The following is a 26,989-nucleotide window of genomic DNA, read 5'->3' as shown; positions in this document are numbered from 1 at the left end:
ATAATTCTATCCTGACCACCAGTATCTTATTATTTCATTTCTTTTCTTTCCTTTTCTTCTCTTCTCTTTTTTCTCTTTGTTTCTTTATTTTTTTAACCAAGCCCTTTAGTGATTTTTGTGTTCTCTATACCTCCCGGACTGCTCTGGCTTTATTTTTAGGGTTGCTAATACATCGCAGGAGCCCTGAGCACATTGGGTTCTGTGCTTATAAGTGGCCTTCACACTTGAATGTCTCTTTGTCTCTGATCACCACTCTTTCCCAATCAGCCTGTGCTGCAGCTCTGTGGTCCCTGAGGTCCCATGAGAGCTAGCTAACTTCCCAGAAAACATTTTTCCCGTGGCTTTGAGAGACCATACTCAAGGAGCAGAGCAAATTTCCTAAGTCCTGTCCAATAACCAAAGGGATAAGGAGGGCGTGGGCAGATGTGCTAAGAGAAATGTGTTCTGTTAGTACTTTAGGACCCTTCAAATCATGGGAAACGCATCTCTGTAACCCAGTCAAGAATGGTCTTTATGCTTCTGTGGAAAGCTGAAAATTCCAACATCGCTCATTCAACAGAGACTGGCTCCTTCTTTGTTTTGGCTGCAGGTGCTAATGTTGACTTTGCAAAATGACCCGCCCACTTTAGAAACTGGCGTGGAGGATAAAGAGATGATGAAAAAATACGGCAAGTCCTTCAGAAAGTTACTTTCACTGTGTCTCCAGAAAGATCCTTCCAAAAGGTACGCCACATTCAGAGTGGGATCGAGTGATCTGATCGGCTTGGAGTTTCAACAAAGCTCTATGATTGTCGATGAGAAGTGTCTCCCTTGCTCTGGCCCCTGAGCATCATCCTGTTAGTGGGAGGAAGCCTGAGTCTGCGGGGGAGAGAAACCAGTGTAGCTGTGGGGGGGGGGAGAGGAAGAAACCAGGAAAAAATGATCCTGCTTGCTGGGGTAGGCGGGTAGGTGCTGTCAATGAGAGAAGGTGACAAAGAAGACTCTGACAGGGGTGAGGGAAGCTGAGTTTACATCCTGGACTTGGGTTGAGCTGACCTTCCAGGATCAGAACATCTGGCTAGCTCCAGTCTGAACCAGGCCAAGTTACTGAATTTTGTATGAGCTTCCTTTTAGTTGCAGAACAAGATGTTTGTGCCCTTAACAGATTAGCAGCAGAGAAAAGCTTACCTAGAAAGATTAATCATGTAAGTGGAAGCAAATGGCTTTAAACTTAGGGTTTCCTCTGTTTTCTTCTGTTACTGCCCTGCACTGGGGCAACGGTTTTTTGAATATGTTTCTTCTTTTTTAATCCTGTGACTTTGAAATACCCCTGGAATTGATAATGGAACCCAGAGTACTTTGTCATCTAAAGGAGAGTTTTACTGATGCAAATCAGTAGTAAACCTGACAGTCCTCTTTCTATCCTAAGTTCTCAAAAGATGCCATCTCCTTCCTAGATTTAATATAATAATAATAATAATAATAATAATAATAATAATAATAATAATAATAATAGCTATTGTAATTATTAGTTTTTGTAATAATAATTTCTCTTCTGGAAGTTTCCCATTCAGGGATAGAACTCTGTTTTTAGGTATTGCTTTATTCCAGTCATAAACTTCAATTTATTAAGCTTTTAAAACTTATTATTATTATTTTTTACAGCATTATGGTCAGTTAGGCCCGGCTACTTTAACTTAAAAGCAGTCTTTGTGATGTTGTGTGACTATTTGCTATTGCAAGTGTTTAATTATTTCCAGCAAATAATCCACAAATGCTTGACATTCCTCTTGTCCTTATGCTTGGTTTTAGGGATTGGTCTTCCTCCAGTGATCTGTCCCTGGGCTTACATGCTGCTCTCCTTTTGGTGACTGTGCTCTTGGATTTTAATTTTATTCATCAGCTTCCGCTTATCTTTTTTTTTTTTTTTTGGCGGGGGCAGGGGGGAAGAAATGGCATTACAAAGAACTGGTTTAACCTCCACACCTGGTGTGAGCTAGCCTTGCATTTCTGCTTAGTTCTGACAGCCCTCTGGCATTCTGGAACAAGTTGAGGTCCCACCTAGTGGCTGTGGCAAGTAATGCCACCCAGCTCTGGAAATGGTTCCTCAGGGTAGACTTGTTAGTATGATTAGCGGCAGGTTTGTGATTTAGTCCAAGTAATTTAGATTTCAATGTGGTGTCTTTAACAGACATTTAAACAGTTTTGTTTCTTGGTAAAGTTAAAGACTTTCCCAGGTTTTATTCACTGTATGAGTTCTGACTCTTGGTTGCCTCAGTGTGCGAGACGGTGGGCTGGAGAAAGCAGAGGCAGATCCTTTGTGAGGCAGCGCACACTAGTGTTGAAATGTGCCTGAAGCCTCTCCCTCAAGGCAGTGTGCACTGCTTAGCATGTGTGAGCGGGCGAAGGCCTTCTAAGTACTGTCTCTGTGACCTGATCCACGCTGTGGATCTCAGTTAGAGACATTAGAGACCATTTATGCCACACCCACTCCCCAAAGACAAAGACATTGAAGATGGATGTGAGGAAGGACACAGACAAACACATGGACAACCATCACGGATTGTTTATTGTGGATATAACAGGTAATTTAAATCACAGCCAGTGTGAAATCTACAAATAGGCGTTTATACACATGACAACATTTTGAAGTGGTGGCATTTTCGGAACATTTTTAGTCCCTCTGGTCCGTCCCCATTGTTTAAGAATTTCTGCTTTTTCTCTGTCATTTTTTCTTTCCGTTTTCTTTCTGTAGATTTCAGTACAGTATGGATGGGATTCTGAGCTCTATTTTTTTTCTCATTCTCATGACTTAATTTCTTTGTCTATATAATGGGTCTAGTAGCAATTCTCCTTTCAGAGGATTGTTCTGGGGATGTGGTTCGTGAGCCCCGAGGGAAGCAGCGGAGACTGCCTTCGGCATTTCCCTCCACTCTAGCAAGGAGGATCACGGTCATTTTATACACGGGTCACAGTATGCTAACGCTGCATCTCTTTTTAATCACACAGTATGCTTTTTTTGACTTATACAACAAATTCAGGGTTTTAGAAGGACGCACACTCTTCTTTATATGTGGAGACTCCTGGGAGTTTGCCATGTGGAGGTGATTTAAGTCCTTTGAAGAGAGTTTCCAGAACAGAAGCCAGGTTCAAGAGGGTCCAGGAGCTGAGGAAAGCTGGTAGCTCTGGCATGTGTGTTGTCTGCAGTCTGTCATCTCCCTGCAGTCTTAAGCAGAGTTGACAGGCAGCAAAGCCACTGCCGACATGGTGTCAGGGAGAACCAGGACACATCTCCTTCTGAGCTGGCATGCTAGCACTGTCCTCCAGACACAGAGTTGGAGGGTAGGAGCCCTCTGCTCCATGGAGGTTTGTGCTTTGCATTAGCTCCAGCAGACTTGCTTGTGTTTGCGTAGCAGAATATCTGTGTTATTTCTTAGTAAAATGAACCTTGACCTTCAGGCTTACATTCCTAAAAGATGGCAACCTATACAAAGAGTGAACATTTACTTTGAGTACTGAGTGTGTGTGTGTGTGTGTGTGTGTCAGTGTGGCATAGATAAATCTGTCAGAAATGAGATAGATATTACTGTGTTGAGGCAGGGCAGGGAGATTGTGCAAAGCAGTTCTGCCTGAGGTCAGTATGCTGCGTGAATTTATCAAAGTGTGTTGTCAGAACTGTTTAGACTGCATAATGCTCAATCCTGAATCCTTTGAGATTCGTCATAGTCTCAGCGGACTTCAGCCCATCCATAGGTATCTGAGGAATCTGTTGAGAGATTTTCTTCTGATAACGTGGGTACTTGAATGGTGCATTATCTTTACTGATTTCAGACCCAGTCATTACTCATGGCCCAGACTATTTCTCAGGTGCTGGTAGCAGTTTTAGCATTTCTGGTAAACAGTGTATCCTGTTACATTACCTATCCGCTGTTACATGCTGATTGGCAGCCACATGTGCGGTGGCCTCACGTGAAGATTTCTTGCTTTTCTTGCTCCAGTAGAACTCAGTTAGCAGGCAGGCAGGCAGGACTGACATCTGCACAGTAAAGCATTTCGTGGCTGTTTCTGTGAACCTTGGTCCAGACAGGCGGCAGGCACCTCTGCCTGCCTCTCACTTTCCTTTCCCTCATTTCTCCTGCCTTCCCATTCCCCTACTTTCTCAGGGAGGTAGGTGGCGTGACAGATGTGTGGTTTTACTCTAAAGCTGTGAACACTTTGAGCTGACTTCAGTACAAACCAGTGACCTGCTGTTGAATTATTTTCCACACTGGACTAGAGAGACCTGCAACTTAACAATTGTGCTTTTTTTTTTTTTTTTTTTTTTAAAGGAAGGAAAGAAAAAAGAGCAAGGGCTTTTAAGCCACCCCCTCCCTTACCTTGTGGTGTCATTGTGATGAAGGGTAAGGGTGGAGCAGAGGGGGCAGGAAAGATTTTGTCTGCAATATGCTTTTCCCCTTTATGTTTCTGGTTTCCATAGAAATGACCTTTCTGGAGAAAGGAAAGAATTTTCCCAGTCCCACTTTTCAAGGCTAGTCTAGCATTCCACAGCCTTCTCTCTACCTTGGCTTAACATTTGACCTTTGGTGTGTACAAGGAGAATGAGGGGTTACTGGGAAACTGGAAAATCATGTTGGGTCCGCAGCCCCCACTCTTTGTGTGAGTCTCATTTTTAGTGCACCCCCCACCCCCAGCCGTTCTTCTCTTCCTTACTGTATTGAGCAGATGCTTAGACTTCAGTGCTGGCTAAACTTAGCCATGGGAGTTACAGTCCTGCGCTCAAATGTCTACCAGCATCTCTTTCACTTCACGCTGGGGTGTGAAATTGAGCTACAGTAGTTTGCTGTTCTGTGCTGGGCACTGGGAATATAAAAATGCATTCTCCAGGCTCTTCTGCCTCAGAAGGGCTCGGGACATGATGAAGTGGAGCTATTGGGAGGGTCATAGATTGAGGTGAACGGAGAAGGGGAGTGGGAAAATCCCAGTTGCCAAGTGAGCGAGCTGCAGTTCCCAGCAAAGAGTCTTATTCAGAGAACGCTGGGAGAGTGTGCCCAAGGATGACAGCATCTGGATGGTTTCTTGGCTTATGGGCAAGGTGTGCTAGTTGGCTATGCAAAGCATTTCGAGTCAAGAAAAGCATGGGATCCCTTGTCACAATGTAATGAGGGACAGGTAAGAACCCCAACATAGTTGAAAGCAAAGTTGTGTGAGGTTGACAGAGATAGGCCTTGGGATCATTAAGCTTGATTTGGTTTCTTCCAGGAGAGCGCACCTTTGAGGGCAGGTAGCACAGGCTGACCAAGATCAGTAGTATACCATGCAGCAAAAATGGTAATCGATGCATCAGATATAATGGCTAATCTCCAAATTCTTTGCCTTTTAAGCAGATGTAGACTCTTGCATTTACTGAGTTTGCCAAGGGATCTGGCCCTCCTGTTGTTTAGACCTTTGTTTAGAAGGTATCAACTAGCAACTGTTTTAGTGAACAAATGACTCGGGCTTCATTGAGAAGTTCTTATAATTAGCATGATTAAAATTTAAAGGAAAAAGCGGTAATAATAAAAATCTGCCTTGCACAGAAATACAGATTTTGACTGTCAGACTAAGGCAGACAGACGGTGGCACATCTTAGCAGCAGCCACCTGTCTTGTTAGGCACAAGGACACTTTGTGCTCTTGTATACTCACTGCAGTACAATTCTCTTTGCACTTCAGCTGGTCTGTGAAAATATTAGTGTCCCGTGATACGTCTTCTGATTTGCCATGATGAAAAATTTAAAACACTCAGAAAATGTGTTTAGTAGCTCGGTGTTTACCCCAGTCTCCACTAATCCATGATTATTAGCATTTCCCATCCTTTGCATGTGCACAGCCACTAACTGAACCATTCGAAAGTGAGGGACCACACTTCACTGCATGTTTTCCTACACTAAAGAAAAATTGTTTATCATATATGTCATATTAATATATATACATATATATATGGTATCTTTTATGCAGTCAGATTACAGATTTATAAATGTTATTTGTAAATTTTTCAGCTTTCTTTCCAAACGCAGTGTTTAATCAAGGGTAATGAGCTGCATTTGGCTTTATATTTTAAGTCTATTTTTACCTAGAATACTTCTTTCATCTCTTCCCCCCTTTTCTTCTTGGAAGATGAGGGATTCATCATCCTGAAGATAATCTTATAACCTTCCCCCCACCCCGTTCCTCCTACTCCACTCTTTTTCCCCTTTGCTTTTCTTCATGTAGGACGGAGCCTCTTGGATGTTAGGCAAGTGCTCCTCCATTGAACAACATCTCTAACCTTTTTCACATGAGCATTACTAGGGCAGCTTTTCCCCCTTTGTACAGATACAAATAGAGAAAGTTGATGTGAAATGGATTCCTAATTAAGGAAGTATTGACAAAGGAAGCTGTTCTTTATGGACAATCGTCTGTTGAACACAGGAGAAATGCTAAAAGTAGGAAATCAATGTCCAGCTGCCTCCTGTGAAATATTTAAGGCAAAGATGGTAAACCACTGGGGTAGGTTTTCAGTAACAAGATATCTGTAAGGTGCCAAGAAGCCACTCAGCAGGACACTGGCTAATTGTTGTGGAGAAGGCAGGCCTTTCAGTTCTGAGCTTTGGAGCCTGGGGACTAAGCAGTTAACTTCAGCATCACTAATAGTGGGCTAGCCCCAGGGTCTCAGCACCTCTGATGCTGCAGTAACAAGGGCGTGACTGTCCACGAAAGCACCACGTAAGGAGGCCAGATCCAGACCGTGTTTTGAATCCCAGAGTCTTCTGAACTTTGGAGTAGTTACAAACCCAACCAGCTATGCATCTCCTGTTTAAACTCTGCAGTTGGGAACGTTTCTAAGTGCAGAATTTGATGGGTAGTCCTGTTACCATTCATATGCATGATGAAATGTCTTTGAGCCTTCTGGACCTGGCTTTAAGTTTATGGGACATAGAGCGTAGAAAAACAGGTCACATGATACCATAAGGAAGTAGACATTTCCAGAAACGCTTTTTAAGTGACTTTGCATTTTATCGATCAGCATGCCATTTTAAACTTCCTTGAGAAAAAGTGGTCCATATGCAGTCGAAGCAGTCATTACTACAGGGACTGAGCCAGCACACCAAATCCATCTGCGAGCTTCTCTCAGTAGATGCTGCTCCGTGGAAATCACAGAGCAAAATTCCCTCTGTCATTCCTTTGACAAGGTCACATTGCAGTTTGTATGGCTTCTTAATAACAGGAATTTAGCTCCCAGCAATTACTCTGCCAACTTTCAGAAACACCAAAGTTGACATAGTGAAGTATAAGAAAGGAGGCTGGAAAACTGATTGTGCCCAAACCTTAACTCGAAAGAGTTTATGTGTCTGGCAGTAGAGGGATTTGGAAAGAACTAGAAAACTGACATTGCTTTATTTGGTGACAGTTTATGAGTAGCTTGGTTGTTGGTTTTGCTTGCCCTAAGATCAGTCATCCCGAAATGCTCACAGGTTAAGCTGTACCATGAAGGCAGTGTTTTTATTATGTGGTGATTGTTTCAATTCTAATTTATTATTGATCTTTCAGGCCCACAGCAGCAGAACTTTTAAAATGCAAATTCTTCCAGAAAGCCAAGGTAACATGCTTAAAAACCCCCGAGTCATTCTGCTATTTTGAAATGGCTGAGAATGGCACGCATCTGATGTGGTGTTAAACTGTTGGCGTCATTTGTTTTGCAGAACAGAGAGTACCTGATCGAGAAGCTGCTAACAAGAACACCAGACATAGCCCAAAGAGCCAAGAAGGTATGCACTACCTGCCCCCATCATCCTGAAGGGTCCTCTTCCCAGCCAGAAATGAAAACCATAAAGCAACAGGAATAAGGTTCCTATATGCTCTGGCTTGCAGTATAGAGATTAATATATGTGTATATACATATATTCCTAAATATCATCTGTGTAATCCATATAATGTTACTTGTATGTGTATGTGTATGTCTACTTGTATGTCTATGATAATAGACTACCAAGTAGTGTGCTCTTCCTTGGAGAAGACTGTTTCTCCTGCTCCCGCTTTCTTCTTGCAGGGTTGAGGCCTTGTGGTCTTTCCCCACCCACCTTAGCTTGCCTGTTGCTGTGGTCCTTGTTCAGCTCATGTTTCCGCAGTCAGATTGGTGAAGCTTTGTGGGTGTAGCTCTGACATTCCCAGGGACATGGTCTCTCAGCAATCTCCTTGATCACTGGCTCGTACAGTCTTCCCACCCCTTCTTCCTCAATGTTTCCTGAGTCTTCGGCGAGGGAGTGGTTTGTAGATGTGTCCATTGGGACTGGGCTCCACACTCTGCCTTTGATCGGGTGTGGTTTTCTGCAGTGGTGTCTGTTTCAAGAACTTTCCTCGAGGAGTGGTGAAGAAGACACCTGCTGTGGATGGGCATATGGACAGATGTTTAGAGTCTGATGCCTGTGGCTTTAACTAGACATTTGAGGTAGATGCTAGCTTTTCCTCTGTCACCTTGTCCAATGTTTCTTAGACCCTACTTCAAGATTAGCTTCTGACCATGCTCAGGAGCAACTTTCAAAATTAATCAAAAACAAACATGAGGATCTATATGGGGGAGAAAAGAAACTAAAGAATTCTGTCTAATAGAGTTTGAGACTCTTAATTGAATTTCTAACCTTACAGTCTAACCTCTAGCAAAATGAACCGAGCTTGGCTCCTTAACATGGAGCGGACTTTCCCTGTGGATTTTCTTCAGTTTGAGGAAATGAAGAATCTGTTCAGGCTATGACTTTATTTTCTTTCCCTAGAAATGTTTTATTACATATGAGTGTGCTATATGTCCCCAAATCCATTTTCCTTTATCTTGGGTCAGTGAGGAGTAGAACTCAGAGAGGAATGAATTTCCAGTCATCTTTTCTCTCGGGTCTTAGGTCTTTCTGCTTCATCATCGTCGTTGTCATCATCATCATTAATTGGATATTTTTTCTTTATGCTTTTCTGTCTCTGCTTCTCAGTAGTACACACCAGTAGTCCCAATGCTTGGGAATCTGATCAGGCCATGGCTTTATTTTCTTCCCTTAAAATATTTCATTACATGTTGACTCCTTCATTTGAGGTACTAGTGTGTCATCTGTCTTTCCCACGAAAAGTCTATCTCAGAATTCTGCAGAGTAAAAGAGATTATTAAGAAGTTTTAAGTGTTGTCTAGGAAAGGCCTGGTAATGTTTTCCTGGGTATTTCGCGTGCTAAAGACGACCTCTCTCCCCTTACGTACTCATTTCCAAGTATACTTTAGCTGCTGTCTCTACCACACTCCTCAGGTAGAAATTTACCATACTCCTCTCAGGTGGAGAGGTGCATGGCTGAGACCACACCCCAAGGTCGCATTTGCTCACCATAGCATGTGCCCAGAAACATTAACTCTTCTACGGTTCCAGTTCCGGAGTCTGTCACAGCAAGGCTTCCGCCCAGTTTCCCACCCCTCTGACCTCAATTGTTTGGTGTGCGCATGCTCCCAGGATTCACTCCTCTGACAGCAATTGTTTGGTGTGCGCATGTTCTCAGGTTCTTGGTGGAGCTGAAGAGCATCCTCTCTGCCTCTCCTCCCGTCCGGCTGTTGGTAAGCAAAGATGTTCTCCACTGGAAACCTCTCTTGCTGCCGAGGCCGTTGGAAGCAAATGTTCTTTAAATTACCATGTGCAGTGAAAAGCCTTAGCTGTACAATTTCTCCATCTTTCCTGGTTTTCACAGCACTTAGGCAGTTTTTGTTTAAAGGTGGTGTAGCGGTCTTTAGTGGTTTTAATTCTGGGGCTTTCTTACATAGAGGTAGGTCACCTCAGCTTCTTGCAGTACTGTTTACTGCGATGTTTCCTCAATTTTACTCTTGTTTTGATGGTGTGGACTTACTCCTCAGACGTAAGTCCTTGATTCTGGGTTGTTGATCTTCTTCCTCCTCTTCCTTCTCTTCCTCCTCCTCCTTTTTTTTTTTTTTTTTTTTTTTTTTTTTTTTGTCCATTCCACTCTGTTGTTTTCTAAATAAAAGGATGACTCATTTATAGCTAGTGCTTAAATAGCAAGTTTGTCTGATGCTAAAGCTTATGGTCATTTTGCAACTTCGCTCATTTTAAATTTCTCATAAACAGTATTTAACGTGTTTCCTTCATGTTAACCGAAATGAAAACACGAACACCAGACATTAGCATGAATGTTGTTCATATTTAAAGGATACACAGGAACATATTTAATTCCTCTCTGCAGCTCCCTTGTAGCCATCACTACTATTCTTCAAGGAAGACATCCACATGAGAGTGAGTGCGTGCACACACAGATACCCAAGCGTGCACACACAACATTTTCCCTTATAAAAGTTTTTACTATTCTGCCTTCTTTAGGGAATATTCTGATATTTAGGGATCATCTTGATTTTCTTTGGCCCTGATGTTTTGTCTTCGACATGAAAATTCCGTATGATCCCTGGTATGTAACAAAATGTAGGGAGATACTCGATGCTCTTGGGCCCTGAGCTGCTTCCTGTATCCTAAGCTAACAGTGATCTCCAAGAGCTGAGTTAAGGGTTTCACGTCATCTTGGCCTTTCACATAGCTTCTTGGTTGTGTGTCTGCTCATGCGTGTGTTTGTGCGTGTATGAGGGGGGAGGGGGAGACACCGTTGTTTTCAGCTACCTTTGGATGCATGATTGTCCATCGCTTACACTGTTGGATTAAAAAGGCGGGGAACACATCAGTGAGTTAAGACTGAGCCCAGATGCTATAGGTTGGACACATCCTTTTCAGGACTGGCTGTCGTCTAAGCTTTATGTCCATGATGTGAACCTTGACTGGCCTCATTCACAGCTCAACACACTTGCTTTCTGAAATCCACACAGGGCAAGACAGGGGGCCAGGGGTTAGGGTTAGGGTGCCACAGGTCAGCTAGAGATCTTGACTGAGAAGGGCTGGGTCGAGATGTATAGCTCACAGTTCTTCTAACTGTGCTTGTTGAATTCTGGTGGGAAGCAGGATGGCAGAGCGTCTGTGTTTGAGCTGCACTAACCTCCCAGGCAACATAGCAGTTAGCAGTTAGCTGGTCAGTATGAGGAGAAAGGAGCCAGGCGTGCTGGTGTGCCGCTTAAGCCTAGCACTTGGGAGGGAAGGAAAGGTAGGCAGATCTCGGAGTTTGAGGCCAGCCTGGTCTGTGTGGTGAGTTCAAGGCCAGCCAGATGACCCTGTCGCCAAAGCGAAATAACAAAGAAGGAGAACAGGAAGTCGGCACTGTCAAGGTGGGCACAAATGTTAAGCATTTCTTTTTTCATTCTGTAAGATTGTTTCTGTATTTTAAAGACCTAAAACTGTTGGTTCTATTTGATTGTCGTGTGTGTTTAGGAGCAGCTGTGTAGACATGTAAAATAAATAAATCCCTTTTTTTAAAAAAAAGAAATGCTACAGTTAACATTTTAAAATTCTGTGGTGCCTTATGTATTTTTTCACTTCCTGTTTGAAATGATTTCAAACTTGGAAGAAACTTAGAAGACCACACAACTGTCTATAAATATTTTCTTTTCTTCTCTTTGCCCGGAACTGTTCAGAATACTTAGCACACAGGGACATAAGGTGTCCTTTTTTCCACAGCTGCACGAAAGTTTGTGTTTTTCCCAAACAAAGACCGTCTCCTAAGCCACGACAGTGCAGTGACCCAAAGCAAGATGTTAGCACTAATCTCTACGTTCTATTGTGCAGTTTTCCACTCGTAATCAAAGTTTAGCAGTGTTGCTAGTTTCCCTACAGTATCTAACCGCTAACTCTTAGCGGCTCTGTTTCCTTTAATATGGAGCAAGGCTTTTCAGCTGTAATCGCTATACTTGAGAAGATTCCAGGTCAGTTATTCCATAGAGTGTCCTTCCATTAAAGCTTAGCTGATATTTCTTCGTGAGTGGACTGACCCGTGTCTTCTGACAGGCATCTCAGGACAGGCTGTATTCTGGGTGTATCATGGTAAGATGATACATTCCCATCCTGCCGAGATTTACTGGTGACTACCTGCTTTAGGTGGCACCTGTCGGCTTCTTCCTTGAAAGCACGAGTACTATTCCCTAATAGTAGGAACGTACTTATTCCCCCGGGTCATGACGTCTTTTTTCCCACCGCCATTTTTAGTCCTGCATCATTATGGCCGCACAGTCATGGGATGTCAGGAGTAGGCATTCCTTGGGCATTTTGGTATATAGGGCACATTCGCATTAGACTTAGGCAGCAAGTGAAGCTGATGGTGTTCTCTCTCATCCTCTGCTGGGCACAGCTGTGGCCAGAGTGAGCAGCCTGACCTCTGTACCAGCAACAGTGATTCTGTGCTGCCTGGGGCTGAGCCATGGCCGGCACAAGGATGTCTGGCCTCATGCTTAATGGAAGCAGATGCTGAGTCCATAGTGACGTCGTGGGTATTGTGTGAATAACGGGACACTCGTGGCGGTAGAATAGTGGGTGCTCTACAAGCCCATAGGCACACAGCTGGGGTAGGTGACAGAGGTGCCTTATCCAGCACTGGGCCCCTGGATGGAGTGGACAGAGAGCTCCTGGAGAAGCTCACGGAGGAGGAAGGGAGTCCCAGCCTTTATCTTTATTCTTTGGAATTGTGATTTCACTGCTGTTGCCTGTTCAGTAGTCTTCGTTGTTTCATCACGGACCCATCAGAGCCAGAGCCAACCTCTGCTACCAGGAGATTAGCACAGGAAGTCGGGAGCTGCGGTGTGCAAGGCGGTGCTCCTCTGGGGCCTCCACGCCACTTTTTGTCGCCTGTTTCCTTCTTCATTTCAAACAGTTGTGCACAAAGGAAGGAGGGGCAGGTGCTTGCAGACGGTAGCATAAAGGGGTCTTCCAACGTGTGACATGAGTTAGGACAGGGCTCCATCCTCACTCCTCGGTCCGTGCTGTGTCTGCACCTCCTAAGGAAGAGAAAAGGGACTGGAAACAACTGGATGGATAGTCAGGGGTAGCCCTGCGACTCACGGGCCTATTGAGTTGTCCACTAACAACTTTCAACACAGGTAGGGTAGGGGAGTCTCCATGACATTTGCGGCCACTGGGGATGTGGTGGGGAAGGTCCTGTGTCATAGTGGGAAGCCAGAGAGTTTGGTAGCTCCTTGGTGGGTGAATCTCAGGTGGTAGAAAGGCTTGAACTATCTGAAAGGGAAGACGTGGCTAGTGAGAATTTGGTAATACCACTAGTTAATAAATCACTTTGTGTTAAAGGAATGATTAAATGGTGAGCCCAGCTTCTCACTCATAAATATTAGAGGCTGTTACCTTTTCTGCTTGTGTGTACAGGACCGGGCAGTGTGTAGCATAGCAGTTGGGACATAGTTTGCAATAAACAGTTGTGATCATACAGTGCGTTTTATTATTTCATAATCATGCATGTTGCTTTTGTCATCAGTATTTTGCTCGTAAAATGCCACTGTTTCTGTCTTAACGTGTGCTTTCCTGGGTCGGGGGTGCCCTGGAGTCTCTTTCTGCCTCGGCTCCCAGTAGTGGGCTCTTGAGATGTAGAAATACAGTGCAGCCCAGATAGTGGGACTCACTTTTCCTCTGGGAAACAGGGGGCGCACATCACAGCAAAGCTCAAAGGTAGCAGAGACTAAAAGCATGAGTTGATGGCCCTGACATGTATACTGCTAGGGTGAAAACTGTCATGGAGCTGACAGGTAAGCCCCAGGGGAGGGGAGAGAGAGAGACACAGTATTTACCGCGCGTGCATGTGCTGGGTTAGGTGGTTGGTTTATATTTGTCTCAACTGTTGCATCATTACAATCAGTGGAGTTCTGAGTGGATAGTAGTTACTCAGAGATATGTTAACTAAGTATGGTCCAAAAGGACCATCACTACTTTTAGGTATCTGTGGAAAAGTAAAAATCCTAGTGTATATAAGAACGCTAAGCCAGTGGTAAAGATCACCACAGTTTGAAATGGAAAAGAACCATCCATGTTTGTCCCCGTTTTCAGGCTATTAAGTTGAGATCCCAGAATTCCTGGCCTTGATGGCAGCCAGCATCATGACACGGTGACTCCAAAGCCAACTTCTCAGCCTCCTACCATTGAGGTTCTTTTGTTGAAAGATCAGGAAACTACGTTTAAGCTTCTGCAAAGTTCCTTTCCTCCCTTTTGAATTCTCAGTGCAGTAAGATGTTGAACCCGGAAGGAATTAGGTGATTTTAGCTTTGTTCCATGTTTGCCCAGTAGAGGGCAGCAGTTAGTTGTAGAGAACCCCAAGGGAAGTTTAGGCATTTTGAAAGCCTCTGAGCAGAAGCTAACTGAGGTTAGTCTGGTTAGTCAATTGAAGGGTGATGATCTGAGTACTTTTTCCTTCTATTTTGATATAAAAATTGTAAGTCTGTGTTACATTTTCTTACAAAAAAACCAAAGAAAACTAATGGATACAATTCATGTCAAAACCAAGTCTTAATGAATTTTGAGAGATAGATTGGAGTGCTTCTGGCATTTCACAAATAAATCAATATAGTCTAGTACTATCAGGTTAGTTTTAGAAAGCTCCTTAGTGCTGGGTGAACAGAGGTAGGAGGGACTCAAAGAATACGCTAACTCTGAAGGAGGAGGAGAAGTCAGCCAAACTTGATTCTTGTTGCCACCTATGATAAACAACACAACAGAAAGCAATTTAGGAAGAGAGGGTTTATTTCAGCTCAGACTTCAGGTAACAGTCCATCTCTGAGGGAAGTCAGGGCAGGAACTGAAACAGAAACCATAAAGAAACACTGGTCGCTGGTTTTCCAGGTCCATTTAGCTAGCTTGGCTTTCTTACACAGTCCACCTGCCCAGGGATGGTACTGCCCACAGTGGGAGGGGCCTCCCCATGTCAATCATCAGTGGAGACAGTCTCCCTTAGACATGACCACAGGCGAGTCTTAAGGCAATGGTTTAGCGGAGGTTTCTTCTTTTCAGGCGATTCAGGGTTGTGTAACGTTGACAACAGAGGTAACCAGGATATGCGGATGCATCCAATAGGCTTGGGGCTGCAATTCCCTTACCGTTTGTGTTTCTTATTCTCCTCGTAAAGAAGCAACTGCATGTTGGGGGAACAACACCGAGGAAGCCCCATGCTCCTGGGGAGGATGGTGATGGTGATACATCTTGTTTCTCCCATTTCATAGCCATAGAGCAGTATTAGAAAGCACAGTGTCTGGGACGGGTCTTCCAAGACAGTGTAGGCTCATAGAGACTCATTCTTAAGTGAGGTCAGTTTAGAATAAACTTTGTTTGATGGGAAAACAATGCTTTTGCCACTAGGGGGCGCTGATAGAATAGTTCATTTCAGACCCGACAGGAATCGCTTACTGTTGTATAAAGAATCCTGCCTCTGTAGATTGTGTCCTTTTGCTCAATGTTTGTGCTGGGTGTGAATTTAACAGAGGTGAGGGCAGAGTAGACAGCGGGGGAGGGAGTCCTCGGGAGGGGGAAGCATCATAGAGTTAGGGAAGCATCGTAGAGTTATTTACTTTCAGTGCAGAGGATGAAACAAGAGAAAACAAAGATTTTGTTGTTGGTTTTTTTTTTTCCTGCTCCCCGGGTTTGATGTGATGTGTGATTTTTCTGACCCTCACTTGGAGGAAAGGCTGTGCCCTTCAGGTTCAGGCATCTTTTAAAGACAAGTATGGAGGTCTGGAGACCCATTTTGGAGATTTGGAAACAGTGATAAGAATTCTGTAGAGAGATGCTGGGTTTGAGCTGACAGTGTTTCATCCTGGAAACGCTTCAGCAAGGGCCATTGGCTCTCTTGAAGGACAGCCAAGGTCTGGCTAGAGGTCTGCATGTCCTGTTTGCCTTTGAGAGACTTGCTCACCTTTCCCAAGATTTTGTACATGGCTGCGTTTTCTAGAAGAGACTGTGTATGTGTGCTGATGAAGTGCCCTTATCCCCACTAACATTGCATCTCCCATCCACGGTTCGAAAGCCTCTGCACCCGACTGTCAGAAAACAGCCTCCCACTTGAAAGTCCTTGTGCTGCTTCCGGGATGAGGCCCCCACACAGGGAGGACAGGACCTTGCCCACCCACCGTGCCCACCCCACTGTGCCCACCCACTCTGTCCACCCACCGTGCCCACTCCACCGACTGGCGGGCTTTATAGCAGTTCAGTGTTTACTTTGACACCAGGAAGTAGAACATGGGAATCTCACAAGTGTTTTCCACAAAAGGTTCTCTCCTGGTTCCGGTTCTGTTGTACTGGGTGTCCAGTGGAGTCCACACCCTGCAGCTTGGCCACTGTGTACCCCGTGAGTTCCGTGGGTGTAGGGGCAGTGAGTGCCCTGTCAGTTCCTATATTCATTAGGTATTGTCAGTGAAAGTTCAGATGGTGCGGTGGGCTCTGCTGCTAAACCTTTGCTTCAAGGTTTCTCTGTGGTTGCTTTCAGCTCTGTGGGTTTCCTGTGGTCCACAGGTAAGATTGGGATCCAACTGAATCAAGGTTTAAATTCCTTCTTTACCTGACTTTTAGAGTCCTTAGCCTAAAGTCGGATGGTTTAGAATTATCATCCCAACAAGGTGGCCTGTTGGGGTTGGCATTGAGTCCCTGCCCAGCCTGTTTATGATGCTGTCCTTTTCTAGCGGGCAGAACACATATGTTCCTCTGTTTGGTTACTGAGGTGTTCCAAAATTAGGCTAAGCTAATTGAATTTTAATCTTGTATTCCTTTCTTCTTCTCCTCTCCTTAGCTGAGGGGAAATCATGTTAAACTTTCTTCATCTCAATCTCGGACATCTTTAAAATGAGTTCAACACTTTGAAGGCGGGAAAGCGGAAGTCACCGATAGTAAGGAAATTTGGGGCCTTGTGGGGCAGGATGGAGCAAGTGCTGTGGACAGAAGGCCGCCTTGTGCCTTCCTGCTCCTTTCCAGTAGGTCCTGTTCGCTCAGTCACAGAGACCCTGGTGAGGAGACCCAAAGTGTAAAACAAGTTGAGAAACAGAAAAAAGGGGGCAAGTACTGTGGTATCTCTCTTTGTTCGGAGCAAGTCAACGTGATTGGTTTATTAGAGATTCAGTGTGGTATGTATAAAAAGATAAAGAAAAGATATGTCCCTGGTTTCAGCACCAGTGTCAGGACAAAGATAAAGAGAGTGGAGAGTGGGGTATGTTCTATGGAGGTGTGGGGGAAGGGGGTGCCTCTGGGGAACCCATGTTGGGAATCCCTTCCCCCTGAGGGACCAGCCACAGGACATAGAGAGTTTATTCAGAGCATGGAGAGGGGAGTTAAGAGGGAGATAGTGCAGAGAGAAAGAGGGAGGGAGGGAGGGAGGGAGGGAGGGGAGGGCAGAAGAGGGGAGGGAGGGGAGGGGAGGGAAGAGGAAAGAGAAGAGGAATAGAGACAGGCCATGAGCACGTGGAGCTAGGGGAAGGGAAGTGGGAGAGGGGAGACAAGGGGATAAGGGCAAGAGAAGAGAGAACAAGAGAGCAAGGGGCAAGCAGCCCCTTTTATAATGCCAGGTAACAGTGGGGGTGGGGGGGAGTTTACAGAATCTTAACATTTAGGACTAACTTTTTGAAAGGCAGAATGATTTTGTATTTTTAGAAAAGATCTTTGAAATTCAGTTGAAACAAATTAAAATGGAAGAGATCTAGTTAAGGTTGTTTCGATAACAGATTTTTTTTTTTTTTTTTTTTTTTTTTGTGAAGCTTGCTCTTTAATTACCGCTGACACATTCAAATGCTGATTTAAAAGTGTCTGTGAACTTCTATTTACTTTCCCAGACTCAAACACAAAGAGAAGGAACCCTGTGCAGCCTCCTAGGCAGCACTTGAGCAGAGCAATGTGGTGTGCCTTCAGTTCAACTCACACCAGAAAGGCCACAGGAACTGCTTGGCTTGTGAGCCAGTTTGTTAGCAGACATGAAGGAACTGGCCAGGCTGGGAAGGGCACATGGGTTCTGGGAAAGGGCAGGCCTTGCACAAAGCCAAGCAGTGGTCAGGGGAAGGGCTCTGGGGAGCCGTGGCTGAGGAAGCCAGGGCCACCTAAATGTGCTTGAAGGTCAAGCTCTTACGACAGAGTCCAGGTGGTCCTGGCACTGCCACCTACCCAGGAGGTAGCCTTCGGTGTGAACTGACCTACTCCGAACCCCTTGTGGAACTAGCAGACTGTTGCTTCTAACTGATTTGTAGACTTAACAACAGGAATCCTCAACTCTGTGGCATCTTTAACCTTCCAGACATTGTCTAGGTCTGCTGACCTTTGAGTCTCTTGTCTTCTGCTGTATCCTCTGACTGGAAATGTTCCTCCCTCTGTCTGCAGGAGACGTTGAATGCACTCCAAGGAGTCATTATCACATTTTTAGATGTCAGTACATGTCTTTATGTGTCAAGAGCTTTTCATCATCTTTTTAATGGCTATATAATATTCCCTTGGCTCTTTTAACTACAGAGGGATGAACATCACTGTGTGTGCACTACTGCTAAAATGATATTTGTTAGGATATATTCCAAGGAATGAAATAAATTGTTTTCTAAAAAAAAAATGGCATATAACTATTGATGAATAATGCCTTACCAAATCTTAAAATGTAAGACATTTTATTTAAATCTACATTTTAGTCTGGGGTCCTTGTCAAGTAGTACTTTATGCACACACACAGACACACACATGCACACAGACAGACAGACAGACAGATATTACTTACATAGACAGACTGTCACAGGGTGTACCACCTTATTATTTATACAAACAGACTGACAGACAGGCATTGCTTACACAGTCAGATACACTTCTTACATCATAGAAGGCAGACAGACAGACACCGTTACGTACATAGTCAAACAAACAGATACACTTGTAAGTACCACCTTATTATTCACACAGACAGGCAGGCACAGTCTGTGCCATCTCACGTGTCATTTTTTTGGCCTTGCAGTCAGTGATACAGATTTAGTTTATTTTGACTTTCTCCTAGAGCTGTAGTTTGCTGTTTTGTAGTGATTTCCAACCTTGAAAGCGTCGGTAAGTAGAGGGATGATTCACGTGTGCCACATCCTAAGTCAGCCCCACCTGCTCGTGGGAGATTGGCAGTGAGGAACTCTGGGCCCCTCTGCCCTGCAGCTTAGATTTGCATAAGGAGTTAGGCTGAGTGTGAATGTGGGGGCCGGCTGCGTGTGAGTGTGGGGTCTGGCTGAACGTGCAGAGCTTCGAGGGTCTGTTCTTGTTGCTCCGTCGCTGCAGTCTCCCGTCCAGAGCAGACAAATGGTACAGCAGCTGCAAGCTAGCGAGCATCATCCCCTGGCTCACGCCTGTCCAGGGCTCATTACAGGGTCACCTGTCAGCTGCCCGTGTTGACCCCGGTGTCTGGTATGGCCCCTATGCCACAGAGGATTTCCCAGTGTTATCTGCTTGTGGTCACGCGCTGGCTTCATGACTCTGGGCACCCTTGTTCTTTAGCGCTTGTATCTTTTAGAGAGGGGAAATTCATTTTCCTCCTCCTTCCTAAAGCCATCATTCAGACCATTCTAAGTAACTGTCCTCTTGAGATGACCTTGGCAGGCTCTGAACCTGTGCTGCTATTTCCCTGACACTCCTACTGTTCCCTTACTACCTCTCCTGTAGATGCTCGCCTCTCCCCTTCCTGTCAGTTCCTCACAGAAAGTTGTTCCGAGACAGACAGTGCCTATAGCCACGCCCCGTACCTGGAGCCTGGCGCACTAAAGTTGGAATCTGGAATGTGATGTTCAGAGTGATTCAAAGGCTTCTCACCAGAGTGGCACTGTTTGGAAGGTGTGGCACCTTTAAGAGGCGGGGCTTGCAGAGAGTTGAGGCTGGTGGGTATTGGACCTGATGTGTGGCTGTGCTCTTGAGAGACAGTTCTTTGTGGCACCATTTCAAAGGGATTGATGTGTGTGTCTTTAAGTTGGAGGCTGAGTGGGTTTCTTTCATAGGGGGTATGGTTGGTGTGCACTATGGAAACGGTAGTTAGATATTGGGCAGCTATTGGGTAGGTAGATATTAGTGGCTTTCTGTCTCTGTCTTTGCTTCTCTTCCTGGTTCCCTGGACACCATGAGGTGAGCAGCTTTACTCCAGGGTGTGATTCATGTCATGGCTTGCTATACTGCCACAGGCCTGAAGATGACCCCACCAAGTGGTCATGAACCAGAGCTTTTGAGAGCATGAGTCTGGTGATCCCGTTCTTCATAAAAGACTGGACGTCTTAGTTACCTGCCACAGAAACAAACTGACTGCCAAGACTCCACTCTCTTCACCAAGCAGGCCAGGTGGTGATGCTGCGAGTTACAGACGCCTCCACCGCGTCCTACTTCCGGCGTTGGAAGGGGCCGCATTGCCAGACTCCCATCGAAGTGTGAGATCCTGCTGAATGCTCTTATAATTTTGCTGAATGATCATCTAGCCTTGTGTCTGCTGCTTGACTCTCTCTGACCTTGTTGGCACCGGTGTTCCCTCAGCCCCCTGCGTGTCGCTGCAGCGTCTGATCCTCATCGGCAGGTTTAACATCAGTCTTCCTGGTAGCGTTTGGCCAGAGCTGTGGAGTCTCCCCAAACTGTGGCTTCTCTTGGCATTAACAGCACTCTCATAGTCATGATCAAAGTTGCCTCTGATGTCACTGGTGTTAGCAGCACAGGTCTTCATCTTCTCCATCTCCAGAAGGCCCAGAAGATGTTGAGGAGATTAGTGTGGGTGGTGAGGTTTTGTCATAACAAGTGTAGAGTGGGAGGCAGTGACATGGGGGTCTTCGTTGGGCCATCAGGAGAAGAAGCTTTGGAAATGGTTTGGCCTCATCGTCTGGGTGAGTTTTTAATGAAGACTAGTCAGTGATTAAATACCTGGAAACTGAAGGCCTGGAAGAGATCTTAGATACTGTCTTTAGTGCTGGAGCTGCCCCATCATGGCTAAGGCAGTGGAAGAGGCTGTAGACAGAGGAGTAAGGTCAGCATCCTTTGTCTTTCAGCACAGCTGCCAGGGTGGCAGGGCTGGGCTAGCATCCCAGCATGCTGTGTAAATGCACATGATTATTTTTTTGTTTGTCAGTATGTAGGTAAGATTGAGGCACTAATCCAAACCACTTAAGAACAAATTCTGTAAACGTCCTGGATATATAAAAACTCTGAATAGTATGTGTGGGTTTGGGGGGTGAGGAGGGATGGCGGGAGAGACAGACAGCACCCAGTTAGTTGTCCTCATTTTTTAAAAATTCCAGTCTAGCTTCCAGACCATGGGGTACCATCACTGCTTTCAGTGTGAATCTTCCCCTCATAGTTAATTCTCTCAAGGAACAGCTAACCCCACCCCCTAGTGATGTGTCTCACCAGCTCCAAAGTGATTCTAAATCCAGTCAAGTTGATGGCCAAGTTTACTGGTCACAAGAGGAGATAGCCAGTAGCTTGAAGACTGAGTGGGTTTCAATCAGTGGCTAAGACTTGGATTTCTGCTTTTGACAGAAAACATTGCTTAAGCTGCAGTCAGATGTAGGAAGCAGTGAATGACTGAGTTGGTTAAGATTCAGGACCGTCCCGTTTGGTTTTCTGGTCTTAGTGCTTGGCATGCTGTGTGATAAAAGTGATGTTGACTAGAAGAAGGAACATGAACGGGATGAGATTGATCATCCCCTGGGAGGCTGGGCTGACGCCTGTCAAAACCACTCCAGTAAAGATCCAGTGCTGTTGTTTTCTTCTTCCTCGACTGTGTTTAGGTGATGAGAAGACAGAGCTCACCCTCAGTGGAAACGGGGAGGGTTGTGCACAGTGCCTTAGAGAGATACTGGAGAGCCGGGGAATGTGGCTCCGTCATGGCATTTGCCTAACATGTTCAAGACTCTGAATTCAGCAACATATTCAAATAGACACTTTGAACTTTTATTTGAATTTATAAGAAAATTACTCATCTTATGAAATCAACTTTGCTTTAGATTATTTTCCCCATGCTGTCTACATATGGGCGGTGAAATGAGTTTGGTCATTTGATTGACAACAGTGGTGGTGTTTCCTCTTCCTTAGGATCCAGTATGTGTTTACAGACAAGGACCCTGTTTTGCCACTGTGGAAGGAGAGACACTTCGTGGGATAGGTTGTGCTTTAAACATAGGTTATAGTTAATGTTTTCCACAACTGAAAGTGGAGGCAGCTGGAAGGAAGAGGAAGTGTTGGGAAAACAAAGCACATGGGTACCATGTCTGCACTTGGGCACCATGCACAGGGACTTGTGCTCTTGACCCTGTTCAGCAGTGTAAGGAAAGGCTATGTAGTCGGTATGTGATGGTTTAAAAACATTTCATATATAAAACATGTTAATGTGTTCCTACACTTTGCCTTCTGGCAGAAGTTAAGTCTTTGAAGGAACACTTTGTTCTGCTGATAAACGAAGAAATGTTTAATTCTGTAGGCTCCTCCTTTGTCTATATTCTTTATCTTGTGTCAACAGCCACATGTGAAATGTTTAAAGAAATTTAAAAAAAGAGATCCATAAAAGTGAAACAGGTCCAGAATACCCTAGTTAGCAAGCAGATTTGAGAAATAAATACTTAAGTTTAGAAGTGAAACACCTGTTAGAATTAGAAAATCAACATAACACAAGGGCACTCAGACAGACAGACACACATGAAAGACACCTAAGAAAAGGCTTAGGAAGATGAAAGCTTTGTGTGGTTAGACAGATTGAGCACCACTGAAGAGACAGTTGGAAAAGTGGAGAATTTATCAGAGTGCAGCAGTACACAGGGACAGGAAGTGAAAAATGAAAGAGAGAGGCCGGAAGAGCCAGAGGACAGGACAAGGCACTGCTCGGCGGTCTCTCTGAGCTCTAGAGCGATCACGGCGAAAACCTAGGTGAGGTCACATTTGACATTCTAGAGGTCACCCAAACTCTTGGTCTGCAGAGGCAGAAAAAACGGTGTGGTCAGAAGAAAAAGAAGTGTTAGCTACCTAGAATGTGCAGTGGGACCTGCCTATAAGCCTGGGATTTAGGGAGTTGAGGCAGGAGAAACAGAAGTTCAAGGCTAGTGACTAAATAGTGAGTTCAAGGCCAACGTGGGCCTCTAGTCTTGTCTGAAAAACAAAGCAAAACAAAATGACAGACAAATACCAAGGCGATCTGCCCTTTGAACCTTGAGGCAAAACTGTGGAATTCCAAAGGTTTAGAGATGTAAAGCAGACAGAGCTGGGCTGGGAGGATGAGTTGGGAGGACCATCAGGAGAAGCACCGAGGATCACCTGTAGGGAAGTTATACCCAGCCGACGGCAGGTAGCTCTGCAGCTACAAAGAAAACCCCAGAAATGAAGGAATAACTTAAAACCTTCAGAGAATTTAAAGTCGAGGACAAGTGTTTATCATGGGTATAAATACATATGTATGTGCATACATTTGTACACCTATCCGTATGTATAACTTTCCGTTTGTTCTCACCACATCCCAACAGCAAAATCCCCTTCTGCCTCCTCCCGACTCCTCCTGCCCCAGTACCTGCAGGTTTGCTCGTCCTCAGTCTTAGGCAAATAACTGAGCTGGTGGGTAGTTCAAGTGTGTGGAGCATGTCTTCATTCAGTAGAGAGGTGTCTGTGACTACGGTGTGCACGGCATTCTAGAGGAAGGGGTCTGCAGGCTTCAGGATCCCATCAGAGGCTCTGTAGCCCCATCAGTGAAGTGCAGGTCAGAAAGGCCGTGAGAGGGAACTGCCTCTTCCTTATGGAACAAACCCTGAGCAGCCCCACATGAACATGTGGGCCTGTAGTCTGGTCGCACTTCTGCTGAGAGTGACACGTGGCCCCTTCCATATTCTGAAGCCCAGGAATTTCCCGCCTGCACACGGTGCCAGGAGCTGTTCAGAAACACGCTCAAGCCAGCAATGCTTAAAATCGTCAACAACAGAAAACACCCCAGCTACATAAACTCGGGCAGGAGGATGGCAGTGACATGTGTCCCTCGCCTCGTCAGGGCAGCATATCGAGGTGGGAACGGGCAGCAATGTGAGTCTAGGAAGAGGAGCGTTGAGTAGAGATGAGCAAGTAACAGTGAGTATGCTCAGAAGGAGACTTCTAATGAAGCTTAAAAGCAGTCAAAACTAAGAGACAACGTGTAGGTACATCGTTCCCAACAATACTATTTTAACCAAGTAGACAGTCAACGGAGTCCATGCTGATGACCAGCGACCGGCCAGGAAGGTGGGTGTATGGCTGTGGTAATATGAGGATTACTGTGGTTCATTGCTGAGATGTATAAAGCCTATGCTGAACCACATACTGAACATGTAATGGTAGTGCCGAGAGTCAGGCTCTCCAGGGCCCAGTTTCGGTTCCTCAAGGTTCGGCTCTGGGGAAGTGATGGATCTTCTCCAAAGGTTGGCTTCTTCAAATAGGAATTGTACTCGACAGTCTTGACTGCTAAACTGGATTCTAATGGAGTAAGTGAGCAAAAAACGTCAGTGCTTGTGAGTGATACGTGATCCTGTGCATCTGCTTGTGAATGATATGTGACCCTGTGTATCTTTATGTAGAAAATGTGGTCTTCTGCGAGCGGTGATGACAGAAGGGAGGAGTTCACGGTGTGGATTTAAAATGCAGAAGCAATGTGTATTGATGCACTCCGAAAGATTAAAGTGTTTGGTAGAAATGTCAAGTCCTTGAAAGACCAAAGGAGAGCCTTCTGGAGAGAGGAGCAATGTTTATTACTCCCAGATCTTTAACTTTTGAAGCATTAGCAAAATCATCCTCCATTTCTGGATGACTATGAGAAAACATTCCAGAGGAAAGTGGTTTTGTAAAAGTGAGGTCAAGACATCTCTTCAACTGGGCCCTTAACGTAGTAGTACTTGCATTTATGATCAAGTCTTGAATATTCCAGACAGCACATTAGAACGGTGTGTGTCCAGTGGGTGGTTTACAAGAACATGTCAACAGTAGGTCAGATTTTGCTGGAGTTGATGAGTCAGTTGTGACAATATTCACGATTCGGTTGACTTGGAAATATTATGACTGCTCACATTTGCAGTTCCTCGTCAGACTCACCCAACATAGCCCTGTTGGCACAGAAGCCAGAGTCCTGGAACGTGAGTGACTCTGGGGTTCCTTACTTGGGCTGTAGGGAAGTGTGACCAGTTTTCATGGTGTGGATCTAGGACACAATCTCTGTGAACAGTATAAATAGTAGCTATTCTTATATCATAGGATAACAAGCAGCGTGTGAGAGGTGGGACTATTTTCATAAGCGTTATCACCTTATGACCAACTCCGTCCGTACCTTCGAGGCACAGGGGAGGCCAGCTGCTTCGCATCTAGTTTTTCCTTACAAAGGTCAACACAAATATATAGGTGTGAAATGGCTTTTTTGGGACAGTTTTTAAAAAAAAAAAAAAAAAAAAAAAAAACAAAACCCTAATTGTGTGTGTGTGTGTGTGTGTGTGTGTGTGCACATGCAAATGTGTGCATGAATGCCACGGCTCGTATGTGGAGGCCATAAAATGACAGAGTTAAGGCCAAGTAGTGAGTTGGTGTGTTCAGACTTCCTTTGTGCTTTTCAGCTTACTCTAAACTTTAATGTTTTACAAAGGCTGGCAAATAAAAATGGCCTTTGCCAGGCACTAACTATAATTAGGCATAATGTCTTCAGGCCCGATGTTGTCTTCCTTCTTGTAGGCACATGGGAAGTGAGGTTGTTCACCTTTCCAGGAAGCCCCAGAACCTTTACACATCGTCTCCCTGTAGCAAACCTTGATGTGAAGAGCTTTCAGATGCAAGGCTGCGGGCTTTTCACAAGCACCACATATTCTGTACTGCAGTTTTCACATGGGGATTAGAGTCAGAATCAAGTAAAATTTATAGAGACTTGGAGAGTAAAAGTTGAGGAAAAATTATAGTTCCCCTCTGACTTACAGTTAAATAACTACAAAATTAACTAGTGTTTATAGGGAAAGCACAAAATATTTTGTAATAGTGATACTAAAAATGTTAAACAACAAATATATATACATATATACATATATATATATATTCAATTTAAAGTGAGGTGCTTGGAAGTATGCACTATTCTCAGGTAGCTGATTTATTATGGGAAGATCAGATTCTCGGAGTTTTAGCTTTCATCACGTAACATGGGTCTACGTGATTCTGGGTTAAATGCTAAGCTTTGGTGAAGTGTAACATAATTTTGGATATACTTTCTATTCCTCACATTGGATTGGTAAGACTCCACACGTGCATGCATGCATGTGCTTGTGTGTGTTTATATGTTACTGTTTTCACAGCAGGCATAGCGTCTCTACAGAGCAAGATGCTTTACGTGATGCCTCCTTTGCACGTTTGAGGAAAACAGTATTTTTACTTTGAATTTCTGAGTAAGAAGGGTTCTGGAATGAATATGGCCCTTCAGTAGGACACAACCCATAGTTTGTTTGTCTGTTTGTTTTTTGTTTGTTTGTTTTTTTTCCTCATGCAGATTCATGTCTTTCAGTTATTAACCCTTAAACCACTTGATTAAATAAACACCGTCCTTCTGGAAGACTTGCTATGTCTAGGATACTCAGATTCTCTAAGCAATAGCAAGTGCTTATTTTAAAATTTCCCTTTGTGTAGCCAAGTTATTTTGCTGTACACTGTCACCCTGAATTGGCTTTTGAAGTTTGCTTGTAAGTTCAGACTTTGCTTTGGCAGCCTCTTTATGCCAATTAAATCACATGCCCACAGGGGAATTTTCTGAAGTAGGCTCAGGAAAGCAAGGCAGTGTGCTTTCAGACTGTCTGAGCTGTTATTTTTTTCATTTTCTGTCTTGTCTTTGTGTTTTCTGTCCAGTCCAGGGCTGGTCCTTCGTTGGCTGAGTTGTTCCCCCCGAGCTGTTCTTCGGGGAATGCCAGCTTTGTGCTGTTGCTGGTGAATATTAGGTTGCAGGACACCGGGGGAACTGTGAGCTTTACTAGAATGTGTAGGATCAACTTGGCTCTCTTTTGTTCTCAGACAGATGCAATTTTAGGCAAAATGCAGAAAGTTCAAGCTAGCAGCCTGACAGGTGGGCGGCTGGAAATTGATCTTCATATGTTGGTTTGATCA

General features: G+C 44.6%; 1 protein-coding gene across 2 annotated transcripts in view; it reads left to right on the top strand.

Moving 5' to 3' along the window:
- The window catches only part of STK39 (serine/threonine kinase 39), a 242,257-nt gene that overhangs the window by 101,901 nt on the left and 113,367 nt on the right, over positions 1-26,989 (top strand). For both annotated transcript variants that reach the window (XM_080928167.1, XM_080928168.1), the window contains 3 exons: positions 590-723; positions 7,548-7,596; positions 7,700-7,765. In XM_080928167.1, the coding sequence (XP_080784293.1) occupies positions 590-723; positions 7,548-7,596; positions 7,700-7,765 (249 nt within the window). The remainder of the gene's footprint in view (positions 1-589; positions 724-7,547; positions 7,597-7,699; positions 7,766-26,989) is intronic.

This window comes from Micromys minutus, assembly GCF_963924665.1.
Source record: "Micromys minutus genome assembly, chromosome: 13".
In the NCBI taxonomy this organism is placed as follows: domain Eukaryota; kingdom Metazoa; phylum Chordata; class Mammalia; order Rodentia; family Muridae; genus Micromys; species Micromys minutus.
This window is presented reverse-complemented; position numbering and strand designations above follow the sequence as displayed.